We start from the raw sequence: 20,651 nt of genomic DNA on the forward strand, positions 1-20,651 counted from the left end.
CACCTTGTCCAATGCAGAAGGAGACAGAAATCCTAGATGTTTTTTTCAAGTAGTGGTTCAATAATCTATTTTCCTCTTAATTTTTCTAGAAACTGGAGCCGTGGCCAAGTGACAAAGAGGTGGTTCCTGGTGTGGGAGGTCCATAAGCACTCCCTGGGGCCCAAGCTCTGTCACAGCAGCAGGGCTTTCCCCAGGGCTCAGCCTGTCCTCCTCAGCCTCTTGACAAGCCCCTGTAAGTAACTGCTCAGCCAGATAATACTGGGGAAAAAAGGCTTATGATATTTAATATACACTTGACACAATTTTTTCTCCATATGGAATGACTTGTTTGAATATATCATATGTTCAAATAAATGACATTAGCATACTATCTCTGAACAAAGCACTTTCTTCTGCACTAAAGTTGTCCAGGTAATGGTAAAAAGTAATTCTGAAGGTTGATATTAAGTATAATTGAATACATTCAGGGCATAACTGCAAATCTCTTGAAGCTGTCATAAACCATGCAAAACTACTTCCTCAGTGACAGTTTGTTGAGCATAAAAATGGAATTTTAAGAGCCTATGCTATTTATTTCAATTCAGTGAGATAGATACTCAGCAAAGCTTACAATTCTGTTACATTCCATAGAAATGCAGTGTCTCCTGAACATACAGATGATGCTATCTGTATTATAGATACACTGCCTTTGTGTATATGTGTGTGTATATACAAAATATACACATCAGTAGCTAGAGTAAGAACATATCTCTTTTGCACAATTTAAATACTTTCTAAATTAGAAAGCATCAAAATTGATGTTTTATATACTAACTGGTTTAGTGCCTATTGTTTCTGAAGTAAATAGCAGCATGGTTTAAAATAGCAGAATTGTGACCATGACCTCAATGGCAGCATGGACAGCTTTTCTACAATCGCTAGATATTTGTTTTAGAAAATTTGTTAATTCCCACATATTAAGAGTTTGAGAGTTCCTCAGTTTTGCTGATACAAGCATTTGTGGAGCTATGTGGTATGGCTCCAAGCTAAAAACAAGCAAAAGATGTCATGAATGTAAAGAGTATATTTTTTGCTCTTTTTATATTTTGTAGTACTGAGAAAATTCAGTTCATGGTGTAGATTTGAAATCCCATGCAGATTCAATTTCATGCAATCACTGGCATTATAGCAATAATGAAACATAGATAAAAAAATTAGTTTTCTAATGACTTGACACAAGGAAATTTTTTTTGATGGCTTGTTTTTTTTTGAGAGTGGAATGCCTATTATTTTTCAAGGATGATAGAAAAATGCATGGAACAATAGACTGAAGAGGTGTTGCCAAGGTGCTCTGCAGCAGTACGTCCTAAAACTCCAAAGTAATTTTAATTCATAGCAGCACAAATATTTTTTGAACAGCTGAACTAGATTATCCCGAGTCTGCAAATACTAATTAGTGGTCACTTTGCTCACACATGAACTGAATGAGTAGTGTTTCCTAGGAATTGCTTGGGGACAAAATTCCTCACCTAGCTCATTTATAAAACATAATTGTAAGAATAATAGATTTATTGATTACCTGTTTTCTGGTGGGCGAATATGCTGATAAAATATCTTTATTTTCAATCAGAAGACAACTTTTCAATAACAGAATTGAGCTGTGGATTTGATTGAAATTTTAGCCCTGTCTAAGGCTTATTTCAGACTTGAAGGGCTGTCAGTGCTCTGTTCCTATATTTTAAGACATTGCCCTACCAGGCTACAAATTATTTGGGAGGGGCGGGAAATTTGTCCTTTATCTTTTGTTGAAACTGTGCCACTGACTGTTCAGTGTTCAGTGACACAGAGAGAGCAAACAAGAGTAGGACTGATTTTGTGCTTAAATGAGCTAAAGAGCAGTTTCCTTTAAGAGGAGTAGTTCCAGGACTCTGGCTGCATATGGGGCATTCCCTTGAAAATACTTTTTGGGCTACTGTTTCCTCCTCGGAAGAGATGTGTGGCTCCCATTTTCACATTCAGGAGCATGGGACTGTCCAGAAACACCCATAGCTCCTGTACAGGTAGTAATTTTGTCGGCTTTAGTGAGCTGCTCTACGGCTTTCATGACACCACCCTAGTCCCTCCTGAGTCTGCCCTGACCAACTCTTTAATTTGGCAGGCTGAAGACCAGGCAGGTCCAGGCCTTTTATGCCTCAGTTACCCTGCTGTAACAGAAATCTTTTCCCAGCACAAGTTGCCATGATGATAAATTCATTCATATTTTTCAGATGTCTTAGGAAGACAAGGAAGCGATGAGACGTAAATACAAAGATGAATAGAAGTGGCCTTATTCCACTCTCAGCCTTAAACGGAACTCAGTTTAGGACAAGTATTACTTTAATTAAAATAATTATTTAATTCCATATGTGACTGCTTTGTAATCAGACAGCAAACAAACCTGTCAGCTCTCATGATTTCTTTATGAGACTCTTCCACGTGGGTACCATGTGCTACTCCCCAGCCACAGTATTGGCATTATAAGCACTTCCAAAGCAACTCCCTGGCTCCAGGCTGCACACCAGGAATGAGCCATGATACTGCTGCTTAGTGCTACAGAAGTGGTGGTGTCTCCTGCTGAGATCCCTGAACTCAAAAGCATCCTGCAGCACAGTCTACTGTCCATGACTCAATTCACAATACCACAGCTTCATCATCAGATCCTTAAGTGTCTGCCATCAGAGTGCACAGAAGGGGAGAAAAATCATCTTTCTATTCTCTTTTCCTTCTTCCAAAACTGAAGTCACCTCTTACCACAGTAAATATTGTATACCTGCAAAATAGTGAAGGGAGAAGGACAGAAATCAGGTTTGCTTAAATACAGTTTTGAAAAATAACTGCCATCTCTGTAATTTTTGAGGAATAGAAGAGGGAGTGGGGAGAGTTCAGACTGCAGATATTTTATTGTGTAAAGGGTGTTGGGCTTCAGTAAAAAATTCTCCACTTATTCACTCATTTGTTAAGAGTGCATTAAAATTCCATCTGACTGCAAAATCATACAAGCATCCTATAAATTGAGATTAGAACTCAATATAAAAATAAGACTCATTATTTCAAACATTTTTAAGAGAAATATGCATAAACCAAAAAGATTATTGTATCTGATCATTCTGGTCTCGTTGGTTTGTTGTGTTTTTTTTTTTTGTTTTTTTTTTTTTTTAATTTCATACTGATGTCTACTTGATGTCAATGAAAATTCTGGATGCACAAGAAGTATGAGACTGGCCCACTGATTATCCCAGAAATAAAACCTTATTTGCCAATTCAGATCCCTAAACAGTTATGGCAGAAGTTGAACATAATGGGATCTAATACTATTTCATATGATTTCCATAAGGGATGCCCTGCAGGCATAGGGAATAAAAAAATACATATACATGTGGATGTGTGTGTGTATCCATACTATATATATACATGCACTATACATACTAGATACATATATACAAACTATATACATATATACACACACACACACACATATATATGCTTATATGCTACTTGATTTTTATATTAGTCAGACCACTTGTTTCGTAACTTTTTCAGGGTAGACAGATACATTGAAACAAGGTTATACCCACAATGATTACAGGTTAACTGATAAAGTTTGCAAGCATATGAGTATCAAATCATGTGAGGCTAAAAATCTACTGAATCATGCAGGATTAGAAAAATTCTATTAGTAGATTTCTCTGTCTACCGAGATAAAAATGAGGAAGGGAAAAATGGAAGTGGCTTTAATCCTGTGACAGTGGACTTAATTTTAATTAATCTACAATACACTGACAATCAGCATACAGTTTCTCAGTTACTGATAGAAATTATCATCAGGGGAAAGACAAGACATTATTTAAGGTGATTAAAGAGTAACAAACTATAATAAAAACATGTAAATGTTAGCTTACTGATAAAAAGAAAGCTGCCCATAAAGCCCATTAGGCAGTAGAGTAGCTTTTCAAAAGAAGTCACAGATGCATCAACAAAGCTATGTTCAAAGTAGACCAGCTAAAACACTTAAGAGATAAGCGGAGAGGATCATCTTGTAATTACAGTGCAGCTGAAATGACCCCAATGGTATTATCCAACCTTCTGATCTCTAAGCGTGGGATAAACAGAACATGGCATTTGAGTGTGAAGATCACATGAACAGAAAGCCACATATGACACTAGAAGATAATTATTTTTTCAAAGTCAGTGGACATAGAAAAAGCAATTGTATTGCATCCACATCAAATGGGAAGAGAGTAGGATTATTCAGGTCTGGACTATGTGATGTTTCCTTCTTTTAGAAAAACACAGCCCTCCACAGTGAAGTCACAGCTCTTCTCCAGTTTGCCAGCTTTGTAAATAAGCTGCAGACCTGTTGAGACAAACCTCCAGTCTCATGCAAGGTGAGAAAATGACTGGGTGTACAATGAGTTGATGACACTCACTCAAGGGAATAGCAGCAGAGACAATATGTGGCCTTCCTCATGAAGAGGGGTAGAAGGCATTTTCCCCACAATGTAGAAAATCAGGAAAGTGATTATTTTTGCAGCTATTTTGACTTGTGTTTTTCGCATATGTAGTGGCTTCTTATGCAGAACTGCTATGTTTACTTCCCTTGGCAAGCAACAGAGTAGAAACCACAACTTAATTTATGATAACAAGGCTGGTGATGAACGTGGTTGTATTATATGTAAAATATGGCTGATTTAAAAAAAATCTGTAGAAGAAAATACTGAAATGGATTCCAAAGAAAAGTAGAAAAACAGATCTAAATCCACTGCTCAAATTTTTCTGCCACATTTCCTTCTGTCTTCTATCATCTGAAGCCTCCTATCAAGAGGTTTCAATATCGCATTCCTCTTACACAGTATACAATCCTGACACCAAAATGTGGCAGTCTATTTGTCAGCACAAGGTCATTACTTTTATTTTCATAAAGTAAACAGACAATTTGCTAATGGTTACAGCATCATAAAGTTCTATCACAGCCTGTTCTAAGATATAATTTCTTTTCCCAGTTAAAGCACAAAAGTCCTATCTACAATACATAAACACAGTGCTTGCTGATCCACTTGCTTTGGTCCTTTTTGTTGTTTCAATCATCAGCAATTCCTACCAAGGGGTACAAAATTTGGTGCTCCAAAGTCATCCAGAAGGAGTTTGCCTGTTCTGTCTTGTTATCTATGATTTGTGTTTGTCAATATCTCTGATATGTTTGTTGACATCATATTTGTCATCATTGGTATTTATTCTAGCTTACCACCTAAGTGTTCTGCCAAGCTGTCTGTCCAGCACTGACTACTCTGTCCTGTCACTGTCATCCCTGTGCATATCAGCTCTCCATTGCTAACTGCACTGTCTAGATTCAAGGACTATTTGTACAAAGGCAGAAATGTGCACAGAACCCAAATCAAGAAAGCTGATTTTTTTTTTTTTTTTCTGAAGTGTTATTAGCCTTTATTGCCTTAGTTACTGCTGTACCCAATTACTTGTCCTGATAGGGTTCAGAGAAAGTTGTTTGAGTTGCAGTGAGAGTAGTTCATGGAAATCCACACTCACTCTATGCCAGTGCAGCCATCCCAGGGTCTATCTCAACAGGAAGGTTCTGTTGTGTTATTGATCCCTCTATTATCTTGCTGCAGCTTCACCGTAAGATATTATTCTGCCATTTTCTACCAGACCATTCAAATTATATATGTTTAAATGCAGTCAAAATGGTGGTTACAAATGTTTGTAGAGAGATGTGGATATATGTTTGCAAAGAATCCCTAATTTCCATGAAAATGTCCATTTAGGAAAATGCTATTCTTGCAATTGTATTGCTTTGTGGGAAGCATTAGTAGGTCTACAGACCAAGGCTGCTGCTGCATCTGCTGTGCTTTTAACCGTGGGCTGTGACCCCACGACTTCTTAACAAATGCTTGTTTACTTCACTTTTCTTGCTAACTAAGGCTATACAAGAGACTTTGCCCATTCACTTTAGTTTTAGTGCCAGAAAAGACAACACAGGAGAAAAACAAGAAGAAAACACCAGAAAAAAAAGAAGAAAAAAAAGCCAAAATTACCCTTTTTGCACTGGTGGTAATCTGGCCAGCTCAATGTTCTTTTCCTCCTGTTTTTGTTGTTGCTAAACATTATGACTGGTGAGATTCAACTTGGCTAGTATCTAAATGACTTGACTAAATTCAGTCAATGGCTATTCTGCAAGTGAATTTATCCTGTGAGCTCAGGCAGCAATTATTTGAGCTTAGTCTTGACAAATCCCAAAACACAGATATGATTATAAAAACTTAAGGACAGAAGACTTTGGACAGTAATGGTATAACAAACAGTTCATTTTAAATACAGACAAATTCCAATACTTGAAATTACCATGAGGTCCTGTAAGATAATGAATCCAAATTTTAGACAGCCTCCCACACACACTATAAGGGAACAGCTCAGGAATACCACCAATGTAAATTAGGCTAATATCTGAATGTTTATTATTGTAAACATAATGAGTTCCCTGTAGTCATCTTGCCCAAATTCTAAAGGTTAACTTTCTTCAAGGGTCTTCTGACTGACTTCATGCTCCACAGAGTATTCAGAACATTGCAGAAATTAGCATCCACAGTTATTACCATTTGTCAACTACGAAGACAGAAATTGCTAAGCTTCCAAAGGCTTTCTTCACAATTGGAATGAAAAATAAAATATGATGGTAGCATTGTACATTTACCATGACATCCACCTTTATTTTTTTCAGAGGAGAAAACAAAAAAAATAAGAAAAAAAAAAAAGAAGAAAAAAAAATCCTTGGACTAATAAGGAAGCATAATACAGTTAATTAAGCCAGCCACTTCTCAATCTTGGTGGCTGGATAATGCAATCTAATTCATAGTTTAGAACCAGGGAAGACAATGTAATTTCATTCTCTGATAAATGTTTAGTATTTCCATTTTCAACTCATAAGTGCCACAGAATGTCTCACACTTTACTACTCTCCTACAGAGTGTAAGTCACTTCTGTAATTGTACATTAAATGCTCTGGCTATTTAACCCAAAGCACTTTCTGTGCCAACTGGGTGAAAATTCAAGCACTTTGACTCTAGTAACTGGAGATAATTCACCACTATCATCACAAACAGTAACACCAGAGTATTTATGACCAAGACCTTTGTATTAAATGTTATCTGAAAGGCAACATATTTAGTAACATTTTCTCTAGTAGCATTCTTTCTTACCACCATTCTAATTTAACATCAAGGCAAAGTGAAAATTGCCATGGCATGAAAACATTTGTGAAGGAAATACCTGTATATTGTTCAGAATACATTGTGCAGTCAGGCTACTAGACTAGGACTGTTAAAACCACAGATTGCTGATAAAGGAACCAAACACACCATCAGCAATTAAAAGGTTAGTGTTATGTGTTGAGTTTTTTCATTTGTTTCCCTTTAAAACAAAATGAAAACTTGAATAAAATTTTCACAGTCTCTATAAAAAGACAATAGACTGCTAGCTTCCCTTTATAGAACTCTTTCTTCTGTTAGAGAAATAACAGTGATTCAGGGAAATAATGAGTTGACGCAGAGGTATGCAGAGCTGAACAAAAGTTTCCATTTATGCTGTTGCATTGAGCTGAGACAATAAGTTGCTATGAATAATTCAGTAAACTTAACCTTCTGGTCCACTCAGACAATACACTAGAAGTTCATGATTTTTCTAATATCACTGTTTATTTCATCTTATCTGACAAATTTCAACTCTGTGGATTAAAACAACTAAAAGGACAAATCATCATGTGCTGTATCAGACCTATCATTTCTCTTTTCTGATCGGGTAACTGTGAAAGTGTTTACTGCCTGAATGTGTCTATATATATAACTTAAGTATTCATGAACAGCTGCACATACAAGTAGCCATTCACTTTGCTTTATTGTGCATCACTTCCATTAAATTCAGATCACTATTATGCTGAAAGCTACATAAAGAGACAGAACTATGGTGAGAAAATAAAAAAGGAAAAGGAAAAAGATAAAAAAAAAGTGTGAGCAAATTTACAAACTTACTATGCATTTATAGAATCAGAGATTAATTTAGACTGAGACAACTATTTCTACAGTTTATCAACTTGCTTAGCTGCTTTAATTTCTTCCTAGTGACAGCTACTTATGGGCCCTAACAGTTATGCTCTGAGAAGGCATCCTAATATGTTGCATAGCAAATCAACTCCAAATAACCTGTTTTTAATAAGTCTTTTAGTTGGTCTCATTTTGGAAGATAGTTGAGGCTACTAAGATGCTAAGTCCACTGGTTTTATTAGTTTTGTATTTCTCAATTACAAAAAAGGAATAGGAAACACTCTTTCAAGGTTTTTAATTATATGGGTATAAACAATGCCACAGTAGTTAAATAGAGAAAGGTGAAATATTATACCATATTTTCTTTGAGCCACATCATTGTCTTTGAGACACTTTGAATACTTTGCTTTGCCTCCCTTTGTAGTGTGATAAAATATGGGATCTGACACCGATTCATTAAAACTGACCTTACTGAGAACATGTTTAGCTGATATTAACAGAAAGCTACACAGGTAGTTTAAAAAAGTTGCACTGCTCAGTGGTGAATTATTGTTTCCTGTTCTAAAGGAAATGCAGATGCTGATGTCTTCAATTTGATTACTGTTGGTTTAGTCTGCCTAAGTGAAAGTATTCTATTATAAATATTCACTGCAAATATAATATTGCTGTGACCAGATCAAGCAACACAAGAGCTGACAATTTATAGTATATAGGTCATATAGCTCTAGGCTCAACAATTCATATCAGGTTCTAAGAGGACTGAGGAACTTTCCTTTTGTGAGGACATTTCTATACTTTACTTCCCTCACATAACCTATTGATAACATGAAAGATGTCCAGTTTATAAATTACCTAGTTAGTTTTTCCACTAGTAAAACACTGTGTTCTGCTTAATTCATTGTGGTGTGCTTTGTTTACACATATTCAGAGAATAAATGGCCAAAACAAATGGGCATAACAAGAAAACTACATTTATTGCTATGCTTCATTTTTTTGTTCTTTTTTTGTTTTAATCATCAGAAGTTTAATTGAAAAAGCGTATTATACTTACAAAACTGACAAAATTCCATTACCTTTCTCATCCCACTACAATTAATACACCTTATAGCATCATTTATTTGGAAAGCAAAAGACATTTTTTTCTTTATCACCCAATTAAACACAAGTATAATTAATTACATGAGAAAAATATAAATTATCCCTCATTGATTTTGCTAGTCTTCACTGTTCAGGATCTAACACCAGCCCCAAAACTTTCTTAGTGTAGAAAAGACAGAAGTTAAGATGGTCAACTAGAGGACCATAATAAAGTTTACAACAAGAACTGATAAAGTCTTAAACTTTCTCTGTAAAACCATTTAACTACTGTCCCTAAAATGTTCTCTAAAGGGTACCACTGCCAATAACTGATACTTACAGACCACTGGATGAAATAAGGAATTTTTCTCATACCTACACTTCAAATTAATTATCTCTTCATTGATCTTCCTTCTGTTCCAGTCTACTTCCCTTAAATGCCTCCGTATGTTGTATAGCACAAAACAAACCATGCTTGAACAACATGTTGCTATATACAAAGTTCTGCTTAGTTTGAATTATAGTACCAATGAAATGTAGCTATTACAAATCATACCATTATAGGTTTCATGTTGCTTGAAGAAGGTAGCTACATTGTAAATTGTAAAAAATCAAATTGTTCAAACAGTGGAGGTGAAAATGCCCCTCATATAGACTGCAATATTTCATATGTGTTTCCTATCTCACAAATCAAACAAATATGAAGAGCATTCCCTCTCCATGGCTGCCTGAATCTAACACAATTCCTCTAAGCTTTCCAAAGAACACAAAGAGTGAGCTGACTAGGCCCAAAATGGTACTTGGCATGTGACAGAAGAGGAAGAAGAGCAGGAAAAGCAGAACAATGACAAAAGCGTGGGCAAGTATCATAGAATGGAGTAGAACATAGGGCAGCTGGACCAGCAAAACCAGAGACGAAGAAAGAAAATCAGGTTTCTCAGATACACTATTATCTTATTTCTCATAAGTGAAGACAGACAGATTCACCTTCTGCTCCATAAATGTCAACTGAGTGGTTCCTCATGACCCAGCAACTGCATTCATGATCTTCTGCAGTGAAGGAATTGAAAAGGAAATTGTATAACAGAACCAGGTAAACTTATCTGGAAGAGAACTCTCACAGATCCCAAAGGAAAAATACTCTATTACCATCCATCATCTTTCTTCCATTCACTTTAAAACCAGTCTGATGATAAACTGATAGTATGTGAAAAAGGTAACAGTATTTACCTTTGGTCATAGTCAAGATTTTTCCAATCAGTTACATGGCATATCCCTGAAAATGAAAACACTTATTTTTATGAACTTAATCCCAGCTGGTTAGGTTTGGGAAATTTTTCCACGTTTAAATTCTAGACCAAATTACAAAATAAAATATAAGAACAAGAAGAGAATATACCTGGAAAACTCAAAACTTGAAATGAAAATAAAAACCAACTCTAATTCCAACCATTACTTTCTTTTAAAGCTTAGAATTTCTAGGATTTGAGATATTATTTCGGAAAGCCTGAGACTAGCAATACTGCAACAAAATTTAGAATATCAGCCTATAACAGGTTTTGATATTACTCAGTTAAACTCACTCTTTGATGAATGAAAGCGAGTACTACTTTGCAACAGAAAATGAAATGTTACATAATGCCCACAAAATTCTATAGTCTTACACCTCAGCAAATCTGTTTGTTAGCCATACTGTTGTGCTCCAATAAGTACCTCACTTTAAACTTCATAAATTTTATAGTAGGATTTCAATTTTTCATTCATTACTGGCATACAAAATTAAAGTCTTTGTGACATCACTTTACATACAGAATAGTAGCAGAAATTATAAAAATAACAATAAAAATTTCTTAAAACTTAAGATTGACAATTAAAAACAACGTAAAGACCAGCAATAAAGCAGAATGTGACTCTGGGTTTCATGACTCATCTGAAAGACCTGGTGTTGCTCTTGATGACACTTGCTTTCTTCATATCCTGTGTGCTCAAATAATAAGGCAACGTGCCAAAAAGTTTGAAGTAAAAGGAACAAAAAAACAAAGTCGGGATACAGGTCTGATCTTTAAATGCAGCGAACATCTGGCCCACAAAGTTTTACTTACACCTAAGGAAACTGTCTCATGATCTGATTTGTACAGGCACAAACTGACTGTGAACCAGTCAACCCGCTGGCTTGACTGAGGTCATAGGCTGGAATAAGTGACTGGCCCAGCCCAGCCTCCTCTGCCGACCCACACGCCGCGTTTGGTTTGTCACAAGACTCAGATAAACTGTCTGTGTGCGCAGGTGCTGCTCGTAGCTGGCTGCCCACAGTGTGGCTGCTCTGAGATACAGCTGTGTGTGTGTATATCAGCATTAGAAATACAGCACTGTAACTTACCCAGGTGTTGGTTTGGGTCCTCCTTGTTTATTTTATTTTCTCCCGTGTTTCTGTGATGTGGCAAATGGAGTGCTGCCTTGCCTTAAAACCCACCACTGCACTGCCACTAGTTATGACGTGAGAAAGTGACAGTCCTATTCAGCAAGGGAAACAGCATTACTCGTCAGTTTGATTGCCATTTATTATTCACTAGATACAGAGAATCACTCTTGCTTGAATACCAGGGAACCGCATATGGGGAAACAGTAATGCACAGAGCAAATGGAGAAGGACATTTTTCCTGCGTTATAACTTGGCATTAACATGAATTGCAATGAATGGGTCTTCAGCATTGTTGCTAATCTGGAAATTAGCCATTCCATCACCAGAAACATACACCTGTTTTCCAGTACAATTGTTGCCCTCCTTTTGTCCAGAAATAACATCACAGTAGGTACCAGCAGGCAGTCCAGTTTGCAAATTGACGTTCATATTCCTATTTGAAAACAAGTGAACACTATTTATCCATTGTTTTCAAAACAGATCTTTCAAACTGGGTATAGTACTTTTGAACCTGTTGCTATTCCCTTACTGTGAAGGGCAATGTAAAGTGTGAGCTTTCTGACCCTAGCCCTAAGCTTCATGCCCTATGCTCTCCCTTTGGCTCTCCAGACCTGGCATGCAATTGAATGCCTCTAACTCAGGCTGTAGTGATCGCTCTCATCAGAAGATGAAATTCTCCTTCCCATCAGTACTGCTAATGAGGGATGCTATGCTTCTCTCTGGACACACAGCCTCTCATACTGACTTACCAGTCATCATTATTGAAAACGATGAAGCCTTTGTTACCACGGCCAAAGGCTATTTGATTGCTGCCATTGTCCCACCAGTTGGAGAAAGGCTGACCGTCCACCACGTTACGGAAGATAACCATGTTCCTGAAAATACAAGGAATGGCTGTCACTGTGGCTGCAAGAGCTCTGAGGCCAAGAGGAATATGAAGCAAAAGCAACTGCTTTTACTATTTTTTCTCCACACCGTCCTACTTTATTTGACGCCAGCGATGTTCACAAACCCAGTTGTTGCCACAGGTAGTGTCTGCATTGATTGTAACAGGCTTTATTGATCCATCTGAGTTACTTGGTGGTCCAATCCAGTCATTGACGTCCTGTCATTAAAAAGAGAAGTTTAAAACTTCTTACTGATAATGCAGAGAGCCCATCTGTAGAGAAAAGCTAGGTGGAGCATCAAATTTCCACCTGATAGATCCAGCAAGGGACAGAGAAATCACTCAACAAATTTAAATGCACTGGACTGCTCCTCTGGCCCTGTTCTGATCCTTATTCACCACAAATGTATCGTCAGCGTTACAAGCTTACCTGTCCGTTTACAAAAGATCTTGGCCAGCGAAAACTTGACATCACACGTGTGAACCCATATGGATGAGCAAGCATGAAACCAACTGCCATTTTATAAAGCCTGTTCGTTAGACAAAAAATAATAAGGAGATGTGGAAAGAGAAACCATGCCAGAGAACAGACAGACAAGCAAGCAAAAGGAAGAAGCACCACCCAGACCCGAGCAATCTCTTACCTGGAGTCCCAGAAGGTTAGAATGGAAGCTCCACCGGCCCCGTGTCCCCGTTGGTTGTCGTGATTATCCACAAAGACCAGGGCTCTGTCGGAAGGCACAAAGCCCCAGCCTTCTCCCCAGTTCCTAGCCAAAAAACGCAAAGACTTCAAGTTACCCTGTCGACTGGTGCATCCAGCGTAACCCGGGTAAGTCGCAGCAACTTCATCCTTACTTTAAGTAGGCCATCTTTTCTCCATTCCACTTGCGGATCACCGTCCCCAGTTTTGCACCGTATTTGAATTCTGTCACTCGGCCATTTCCAAAGTAGTCACTGCCTTTGATCGGCTCTCCGCCCAAGTCAATGACCTGGTACATGAAAGGAGAAACTGTGCATCTGTTCTTGTCTCAAAGAGACAAAAAACGCAGTGTACAGTCCTCAACATTAGTTCTTGCTTTACATTAAGAGAAATAATATTCAACTGTGTTTATTTCTGCTCTGTAGATAAACCCAAAGTCAGTACAATACATGATGGACAAATGTGAAAACATAATTGAAGATAGAATGGTAAAGTTGAATGACATTCTGTTGAGGAGGAATTTTTAAAAAGCAAAACTATTTATGTCTGCAGGGCTGCTCCAAAGATAGCTCTTTCAAGGGTAAAGTTGGAGGTAGGTGTAATCCTGCCATTCCTCTGAAGGAGGAAGGTAAAAAAGATACCAAAGACAAACATAAAGCAAATGAAAATTACCTCCTGGTAAATGAAAGGTTTTGTTCCTGCAGAAAACCATTTAGTATTCAGATTTTTCAGCTTGTCCAAAAAGGCTCTTATGTCCCCAGGCCACATATGCTTGGCAGCATCAATTCGGAAGCCTGCCACGCCAATATCAATGAGGTAGTTCATGTACTCAGCAACTTTTGAGCGTACATAGTCCTTCTCCAGGGCCAGATCAAGAAGGCTAACCAGGCGGCAGTCCCGGACCTGTATAATGAAAAAAAAAAAAAAAAAAAAAATTGTTGAGGTGCCACTCTGTTAGCTTGTAAAACCCTTCAATGAAATGTTTGCATGCTTCAAGCCATAAAGTCAATTCTGCTTGGCTATCTAATTTGCATAGAAGAGAATTATGCCAAGGTCTGTGTGCTGGCTTTGGCTCCAATAGAGTTAATTTTCTTCATAGTTGCTAGTATGGGGTTATCATTTGGACTTGTTCTGAAAACATTAATGATAATTCAGAGAAGTTTTAGTTACTGCTGAGCAGTGCTTATACAGAGTCAAGTGCTCTTCTGCCTCTCACCTCACCCCACCAGCGAGTAGTTGGGAGGGGACACAGCTGGGACAGCTGACCCTAGAGATATCCCACACCATATGGCATCATGCTCAGCGTATAGAGCTGGGGGGAGAAGGATGAAGAAAGGGGGGAAACTGTCAGAGTGATAGCGTTTGTCTTCCTATCCCAAGTCACCATTATGTGCGATGGAGCCCGGCTGTCCTGGAGATGGCTGAGCACCAGCCTGCCCATGGGAAGTGGTGAATTAATTCCTTGCTCTGCTTTTCTTGTGTATGCTGCTTTTGGTTTACCTATTAAAACTGTCTTGATCTCAACCCATGAGTTTTCTCACTTGTACTAGCCAATTCTCTCCCCCATCCCACCAGGGGGGAGTGAGCGAGTGGCTGGGTGGGGCTTAGTTGCCAGCTAGGGCTAAACCATGACAGTCTGCACCAAGACACAGGTAAATTTACTGTACAGCTCAATATTCGTTAGGACAGTTGGTGAAGGATATCACCTCCTTGTGCAGATGTCATCAGAATAGAGGATGAGAAACAGCATGGTGTATTGTTGCAAAGCGGTCAAAGGAAGAGCAGTAACCTTGAGAAAGAACTGCTACACATTCCATCAACAAAAAGATGAAGTTGCTCAACCAGGGTACCACCTTGCATTGCTGTCAATTTTCCAAGAGGGCTCCTTTTCAAGATCCGCTGAGTTTACAAGCTGTAAGGAAGCTCATCGGCTGAGGTGAGTACACTGGGTTCAGTTCAGGAGCAAACGCCTGAACATGCCAAAGTGAAACATATGGGGAGGGGTTTTGATTTCTCAATAATTAGAATATTTTGCGCCATGAGTACCATTCCTGTACCTATGTTCATGACTTCATTCACTTGTCAGATGACTAAGCACAGGTTTTGTAAGAAACTACTCCCTTTGTTTGGCCTTACTATAATGTTTACACAACAGGTTAAAAAAAAAAAAAAGAGGAAAAAGATTTTGCCAGAGTTACCTGATACATATCACCATAATTTTCAATTTCTCCACTTCCAGTTCGACATTTGCCATCATTGAAATCCCAGCCAGAGTATGGTACAGCTGGAAATTCTCTGTTCCCAGCATTAAAATAGCTGCCACAGGTACTATGTGTGCCTGAGCCAGCTGCAGCCCCACACATGTGATTGACAACAGCATCCACATAAATATGAACCTGGAAAAGCAATAAGTGCATTTCAGTATGTTTTGTAATGATGGTGAAGTGATAGCCAGAGCTTTACCACATCACTATTACTTCAATCTTTTTTGACCCTTCAGTTTATTCTCAGTTTATGCCTCCTTTGAAGACAGCAGCAGTAACTTCCCTCAGCTGATAGAGCACTTCTTGGCATATCAGACATAGATTTTCAAGGCACTTACTCCAACATTGTTGCATCTGGTCACCATATCTCTGAATTCATTTTCGTTTCCTGATCGAGTGCAGAGTTTGTAGCTGATGGGCTGGTATCTTTCCCACCAGGGTCTGTTTGGATTAGTAATGACAATATTTTCATTTGGAGGTGAAACCTGCAGATGAAATGATGTACTTTGTTAATAAATTAATTGGTTTTATTTCAACATTTTAAGGGCAAAGTCTGTGGTCAGCACCTCTGCCCTCAGAGGCAGGCTAGTTAGTGCCCAACCCAGTCTGTCTCTCTCCAACAGCATAAGCTCAGGTCTGTGAGATGTCTGTCTCGTAGACTAGCAAGAAAGAAGTTTTCTTTTATTCCCGTGGGCTGCCCAGGTCCAGCATGGGCCTGTTACTAAGGCCATGTGCATGGGAGGGATGAAACCACAGGAATTATTTCTTCATGGAATAATGACATCTTTAGGAAAGCCAAACCTCAATGCTTACACAATTCCCTCAGAACGAAGCAAAGAGGAAAATTTAGCTTTGCAGGGGAAGTGTTTCAGAGGAAAGCATGTCCCTTTGTGACTGAACTGCTAAAGATACAATATCATTCATTGGCTCTGAAGGCTCTAGGGTTGCGTCTAAGAGCTGTTACTACTTCCATTCCACCCTTTCCAACACTAAAGTTACTCGGAACTGGCTGTCTCCGATTCAGGCATTCTGATTTATTAATCAAATGCTACAATGTCATTTTCCTACCTACTCACAGGAAACAACTTACCTGAACTCCTCCAAATCCATTAGGAGCTAAATAGCGTTCACACTCAAGAGCAATATCAGCCCAGCGCCATTCAAACAGATGTACAATAGACGTCCTCCCAGAGAGAGTATTGGGGTTGTACTGCCCCCAGCAAACCCCTACAGCTGCGAGTAGGAGGAGGACTTGCATGATGCCTTCAGTATAAGGCTGTTGTCTCTCCACTGGCAATTTATATTCCTGCAAGATGACAAAGTTCCTATTGCAGCTGTCAAAATTCACACAGATCAATGATATCAGCTCTTATTTGGCTAACAAGCTTGATATCATTTTTCTGGTCTGTTTTTTCCTGGATTGCCCAACAGCTGAAGATAAAATACTTTTTCACAATGATTATACACTATCATAAACCAAGTAGTCTGTGAGAAGTGCACCCAAATTCAGAATCGTACTCTTTCCAATTGTGTAAACAAAGATACTTTATCAAAAGTATTCCAAAACACAACACATAGACCCTCAAAGTGTACTCCAGAAAGTAAAAGGAAAGGCAAGTGATTAAAAGACAACTGGAAATCTAACAGCTCTAGGAGAATGAATGAGTTTGCCAGCACTCAGAGGCACCTAGCTCTCAGGATTAGTCCAAGCTCAAAGCAGGGTACCTGCTCAGCCACTCTCAGTCAATAAGAGGTATATCACAACACGTGGTGGGTCTTCACCAGGTGAATCACACTGGTAACTAGAAACTGACCCCTTTTCATGCCTGAAGTTTTTCTAGTGTCATTGCCCAGTCCCCTGCTAGGAACTGTAATGGTTTTCTTCACATGGTCCTGTGGAGCACCTGATGCTCTACCTGACTAAGAGGGATCAGAGCTGCAAGTGTTTTCCTCTCCAACAGAGACTCTGTGTAAGTGTCATGGTTTAAGCCCAGCCAGCAACTAAGCACCATGCAGCCACTCACTTGCTCACTCCTGCCCCTCCGCTGGTGGCATGGGGAGGAGAATCAGAAGAAAAAGGTAAAAACTCATGGGTTGAGATAAGGACAGAACATAAGGAAAGAAGAAATAATAGTAACAACAACACTAATAAAGGAATATATAAAGCAAGTGATGCACAATGTAATTGCTCACCACCTGGAACCCAATGCACCGCCTGCTCCGGAGAGGGGATCCCTCCTCCCCCTGACCAGCTCCCCCAGTATATATACTGAGCATGATGTCACATAGTATCAAATACCCACCTTGGCTAGTTCAGGTCAGCTACTCTGGCTGTGTTTCCTCCCAGCTTCTTGGGAAAATTAACTCCAGGCTAGCTGAACCCAGGACAATAAGGTTTCATCTCATTTTAAATGAGACTCACTTCTGAGTCAAGGAAGGAAACCCAAAATCAGATGTAGAGTGATACTGCAGATGACTTTTAGCTGCCTGACATAAATCTGAATTTGAAAGCCATAGCTGTTGCCCAAGTCCCTTCTGGCTTTTCCTACAATTTCCTGCTTCAAAAATAACCTTCTGACTTTTGCTCATGACATAATTTCAGGTCTTCATTTGGAACTGACTTATAAGATCAAGGTCTCAGCAACAACACTCAATGAGTAAGCTAAAGTCATGCCAATGATAAACAACACTCAGAGAATATGAAGACCAGAAAATGCCTGACATTTGATGAATGTGAGAAAAAACAAAAAGTCCACAAAATAGCACAGCTACTCCAAGAAAAAAGAAACCTTAGTGCATTTTGTACCTGCACTGCCTCCAGTACATTTTTTTCTGAAACTAGATGTGCCACTGAATATGTCATATGCATCCTTTTCCTTCCCAGAATTTGTCTTCAGGAATGAAGTGCAGAAGCAGGTCCCATTTGCCCACCTGTTCATTTTCATATCACAGACCTTATTAAAGGTCTCTTTTTCCACTACAACAATGAAATAGTAAATTACTGCAAATGACCTTGCCTACCGGCTAACAGCAATGAACCAGTGAGATGCTGGCACCTTGTGATTACCAATTCAGTGAGAACAGACCTCCCCCATTCCTCAATATTACCAAGAGCAACCACATGTGCCTGAGCATTCTCTGTGGGGTTCCACTGATGTGATGGCATATCACTGCATAACATTGTTTCCAATGACATACATTTTTCCGCTGAAATACACTGCTGTCAGCCAAGGACAGTAAGGACCATCCTTGACAGCCTGATGCAATGGATGGCCAACCCACTGGCAAGGGGACTGGGAGCCCTCATTGTAACAGGCTGTGCAGCAGCTCAAGCTGAACAGGCTGCAGCATTTTAGCATGCTGAAGAAATGCATGAGGGCAGGAGAGAAAGTGGCCATCCAGTACTGATGATTTATGAGTCTTTCTGAAGTATAACCCCAAGCAGAAAGTATTTGATGTGTAGTTTCAAACATAGCATCTCTCAGTATGGTAAAAACATCAGATGCCTAACAAATTTTCAGGTTAGTTATAGGGGAGTTGAAGCTTTGGGCAGATGAGACATAGGAGGAATATGGCTTTGTTTTGAAATCCCATGGTTTAATCCATTTGATCTCCCAGTATCATTGGAAACCTAGCTGTGAAGAACTGGAGGATGTGTGGTTTAGACACTGAAATAAGACTATTTTATTTGCAAACCTAAAAAAGCTGGCCTGCTCTTATATGTCCCGATGTGCTCATCACACCACTCTGTCAATTGATGCTGCAACAGCAGCATTTTCGCAATACACTGATGCAGTGTCAGTGTGTACACAAGACCTAACAGCACATGACTGACCAATAAACCCCTCCAAAGGAAGCAGGCTCAGAGGAGACAGGCAAGAGTGACTTGCCCATGAAGCTCAGGGAATAATGCAGGCTGTGACTGGCCACGAGTTTTGCAAAGAATGATGACTTTATATCATCACAAAGAGGGCTGGAGGGTGGCCTTTATTTTAGATAAACAGCTATGTCAGTTGAGTGCATCAGCTAGTAACATAACTGTTTATCCCTTTATTAAAAGCACGTGAAAGGCTCCCTGGTTTAGCCAGACCAGCATGGGGAGGAGTGTACACATGGCTCAGCACAACTGAGATGATAAAAACTAAACAACTAACAAAAGATTGTCAAAGTTAGCAATGGGCTTTAGCTGGTTTCAACCCACATATTCCTTTCCAGTGGCTGGGGACACCCAGCATCCTGTAATGGAGATCACGTCAATATTATGATTGACCTGTATATTGCAATTGTTATATTTTACTATGTATAACTTACATTTGCATTGTAGTATCAGTATATTATATATTACACTGCTAAGTCAGAAAAAGTATCTAGAATCAATTATCTTCAAATAAGTAAACTTGATATTAAACACTACACCTTCCATGTGTGCAATAGCTAAAAGAAGTTGGTCAGAGTATTGGACAGTCAGAGCAATCTCAATGCAATTGTCCACCTCACTGTTATTTACCTTGACCAAGTGAATAATCAGTAGTGTTGCGCTCTGTCATAACAATGGCTTGAAGGGTACGAAAAGGCAGTTAAGAATGCCTGTGTATTAAACATAGCATTCAACCATTCTCAGACAGATTAAAAACAACACAAAAGACTAAGGGAGATTACAGTCTTAAAAATGCTCAGTTAGAGATATTAGACTTGAATTACCATCTTTGAAAAAAAGATGTCTACATTTACTGCTATTAACCAGACAAGCGAGTATCACCACATGCTACGAAGTTGAGATTGTCCTCCTTTCAGGAAAGAAACAGTTCTCAAATTTCAGTGATATCTGCCATAGCAAATCCACTGGAAATCCTAGGATGGGTAGCAAACAGTGGTTTCAGAGAAGCAGAGAAAAAGCCACACAAGAAAAGATTAAGCTCTCAGAGCTGTAGGACCTAAAAAATCATGACTGGTTCTAGAGCACTGACGTATTCATCATCTTGATTGTAAATTTTCAACTGCCAGGAGACTGCCACTATCATGCACTACATGATATGTCATGCTTTTAAATGACTTTTCCTGAAAATTGACATCAGTGATGTTCACGACATGTATATGAACCCATCCCTTTGCCACTGCTGTTTGCACAAACAAGTGGAGCCAACTTATTTCAAAGGGGCAGGAGGGCTCCCTGACCCAACTCTGAGCGAAAATTACAGGTTGGCAGTGGCTATTAATCTCCTGCCACGTGGGTCTC

General features: G+C 39.0%; 1 protein-coding gene across 7 annotated transcripts in view; it reads right to left on the reverse strand.

Annotated features, from left to right (window-relative positions):
- Positions 1 to 2,337: 2,337 nt before the first annotated feature.
- The window catches only part of LOC104355537 (pancreatic alpha-amylase), a 29,313-nt gene continuing 10,999 nt past the window's right edge, over positions 2,338 to 20,651 (reverse strand). Inside the window, exons 3-14 of one of the 7 annotated variants that reach the window (XR_006166622.1) lie at positions 16,506 to 16,640; positions 15,754 to 15,900; positions 15,350 to 15,547; positions 13,824 to 14,054; positions 13,307 to 13,440; positions 13,096 to 13,218; positions 12,882 to 12,981; positions 12,549 to 12,670; positions 12,315 to 12,440; positions 11,524 to 11,657; positions 10,374 to 10,419; positions 2,338 to 2,788 (exon numbers count right to left, since the gene is read on the reverse strand). Coding sequence is in view for 3 of the 7 variants with exons in the window: in XM_033000452.2 (XP_032856343.1) it covers positions 11,809 to 11,998; positions 12,315 to 12,440; positions 12,549 to 12,670; positions 12,882 to 12,981; positions 13,096 to 13,218; positions 13,307 to 13,440; positions 13,824 to 14,054; positions 15,350 to 15,547; positions 15,754 to 15,900; positions 16,506 to 16,673 (1,539 nt within the window). In the remaining 4 variants the exon portion in view is untranslated. Of the gene's footprint in view, positions 2,789 to 3,510; positions 4,109 to 9,047; positions 10,194 to 10,373; positions 11,658 to 11,686; positions 11,999 to 12,314; positions 12,441 to 12,548; positions 12,671 to 12,881; positions 12,982 to 13,095; positions 13,219 to 13,306; positions 13,441 to 13,823; positions 14,055 to 15,349; positions 15,548 to 15,753; positions 15,901 to 16,505; positions 16,722 to 20,651 lie in introns of those variants that run through there. The other 6 variants (XR_006166624.1, XR_006166621.1, XR_006166623.1 and 3 more) reach the window with 6 other exon arrangements.

The sequence above is a fragment of the Tyto alba genome, unplaced genomic scaffold (genome assembly GCF_018691265.1).
Source record: "Tyto alba isolate M040663 unplaced genomic scaffold, T.alba_DEE_v4.0 Super-Scaffold_1000006, whole genome shotgun sequence".
In the NCBI taxonomy this organism is placed as follows: Eukaryota; Metazoa; Chordata; class Aves; order Strigiformes; family Tytonidae; genus Tyto; species Tyto alba.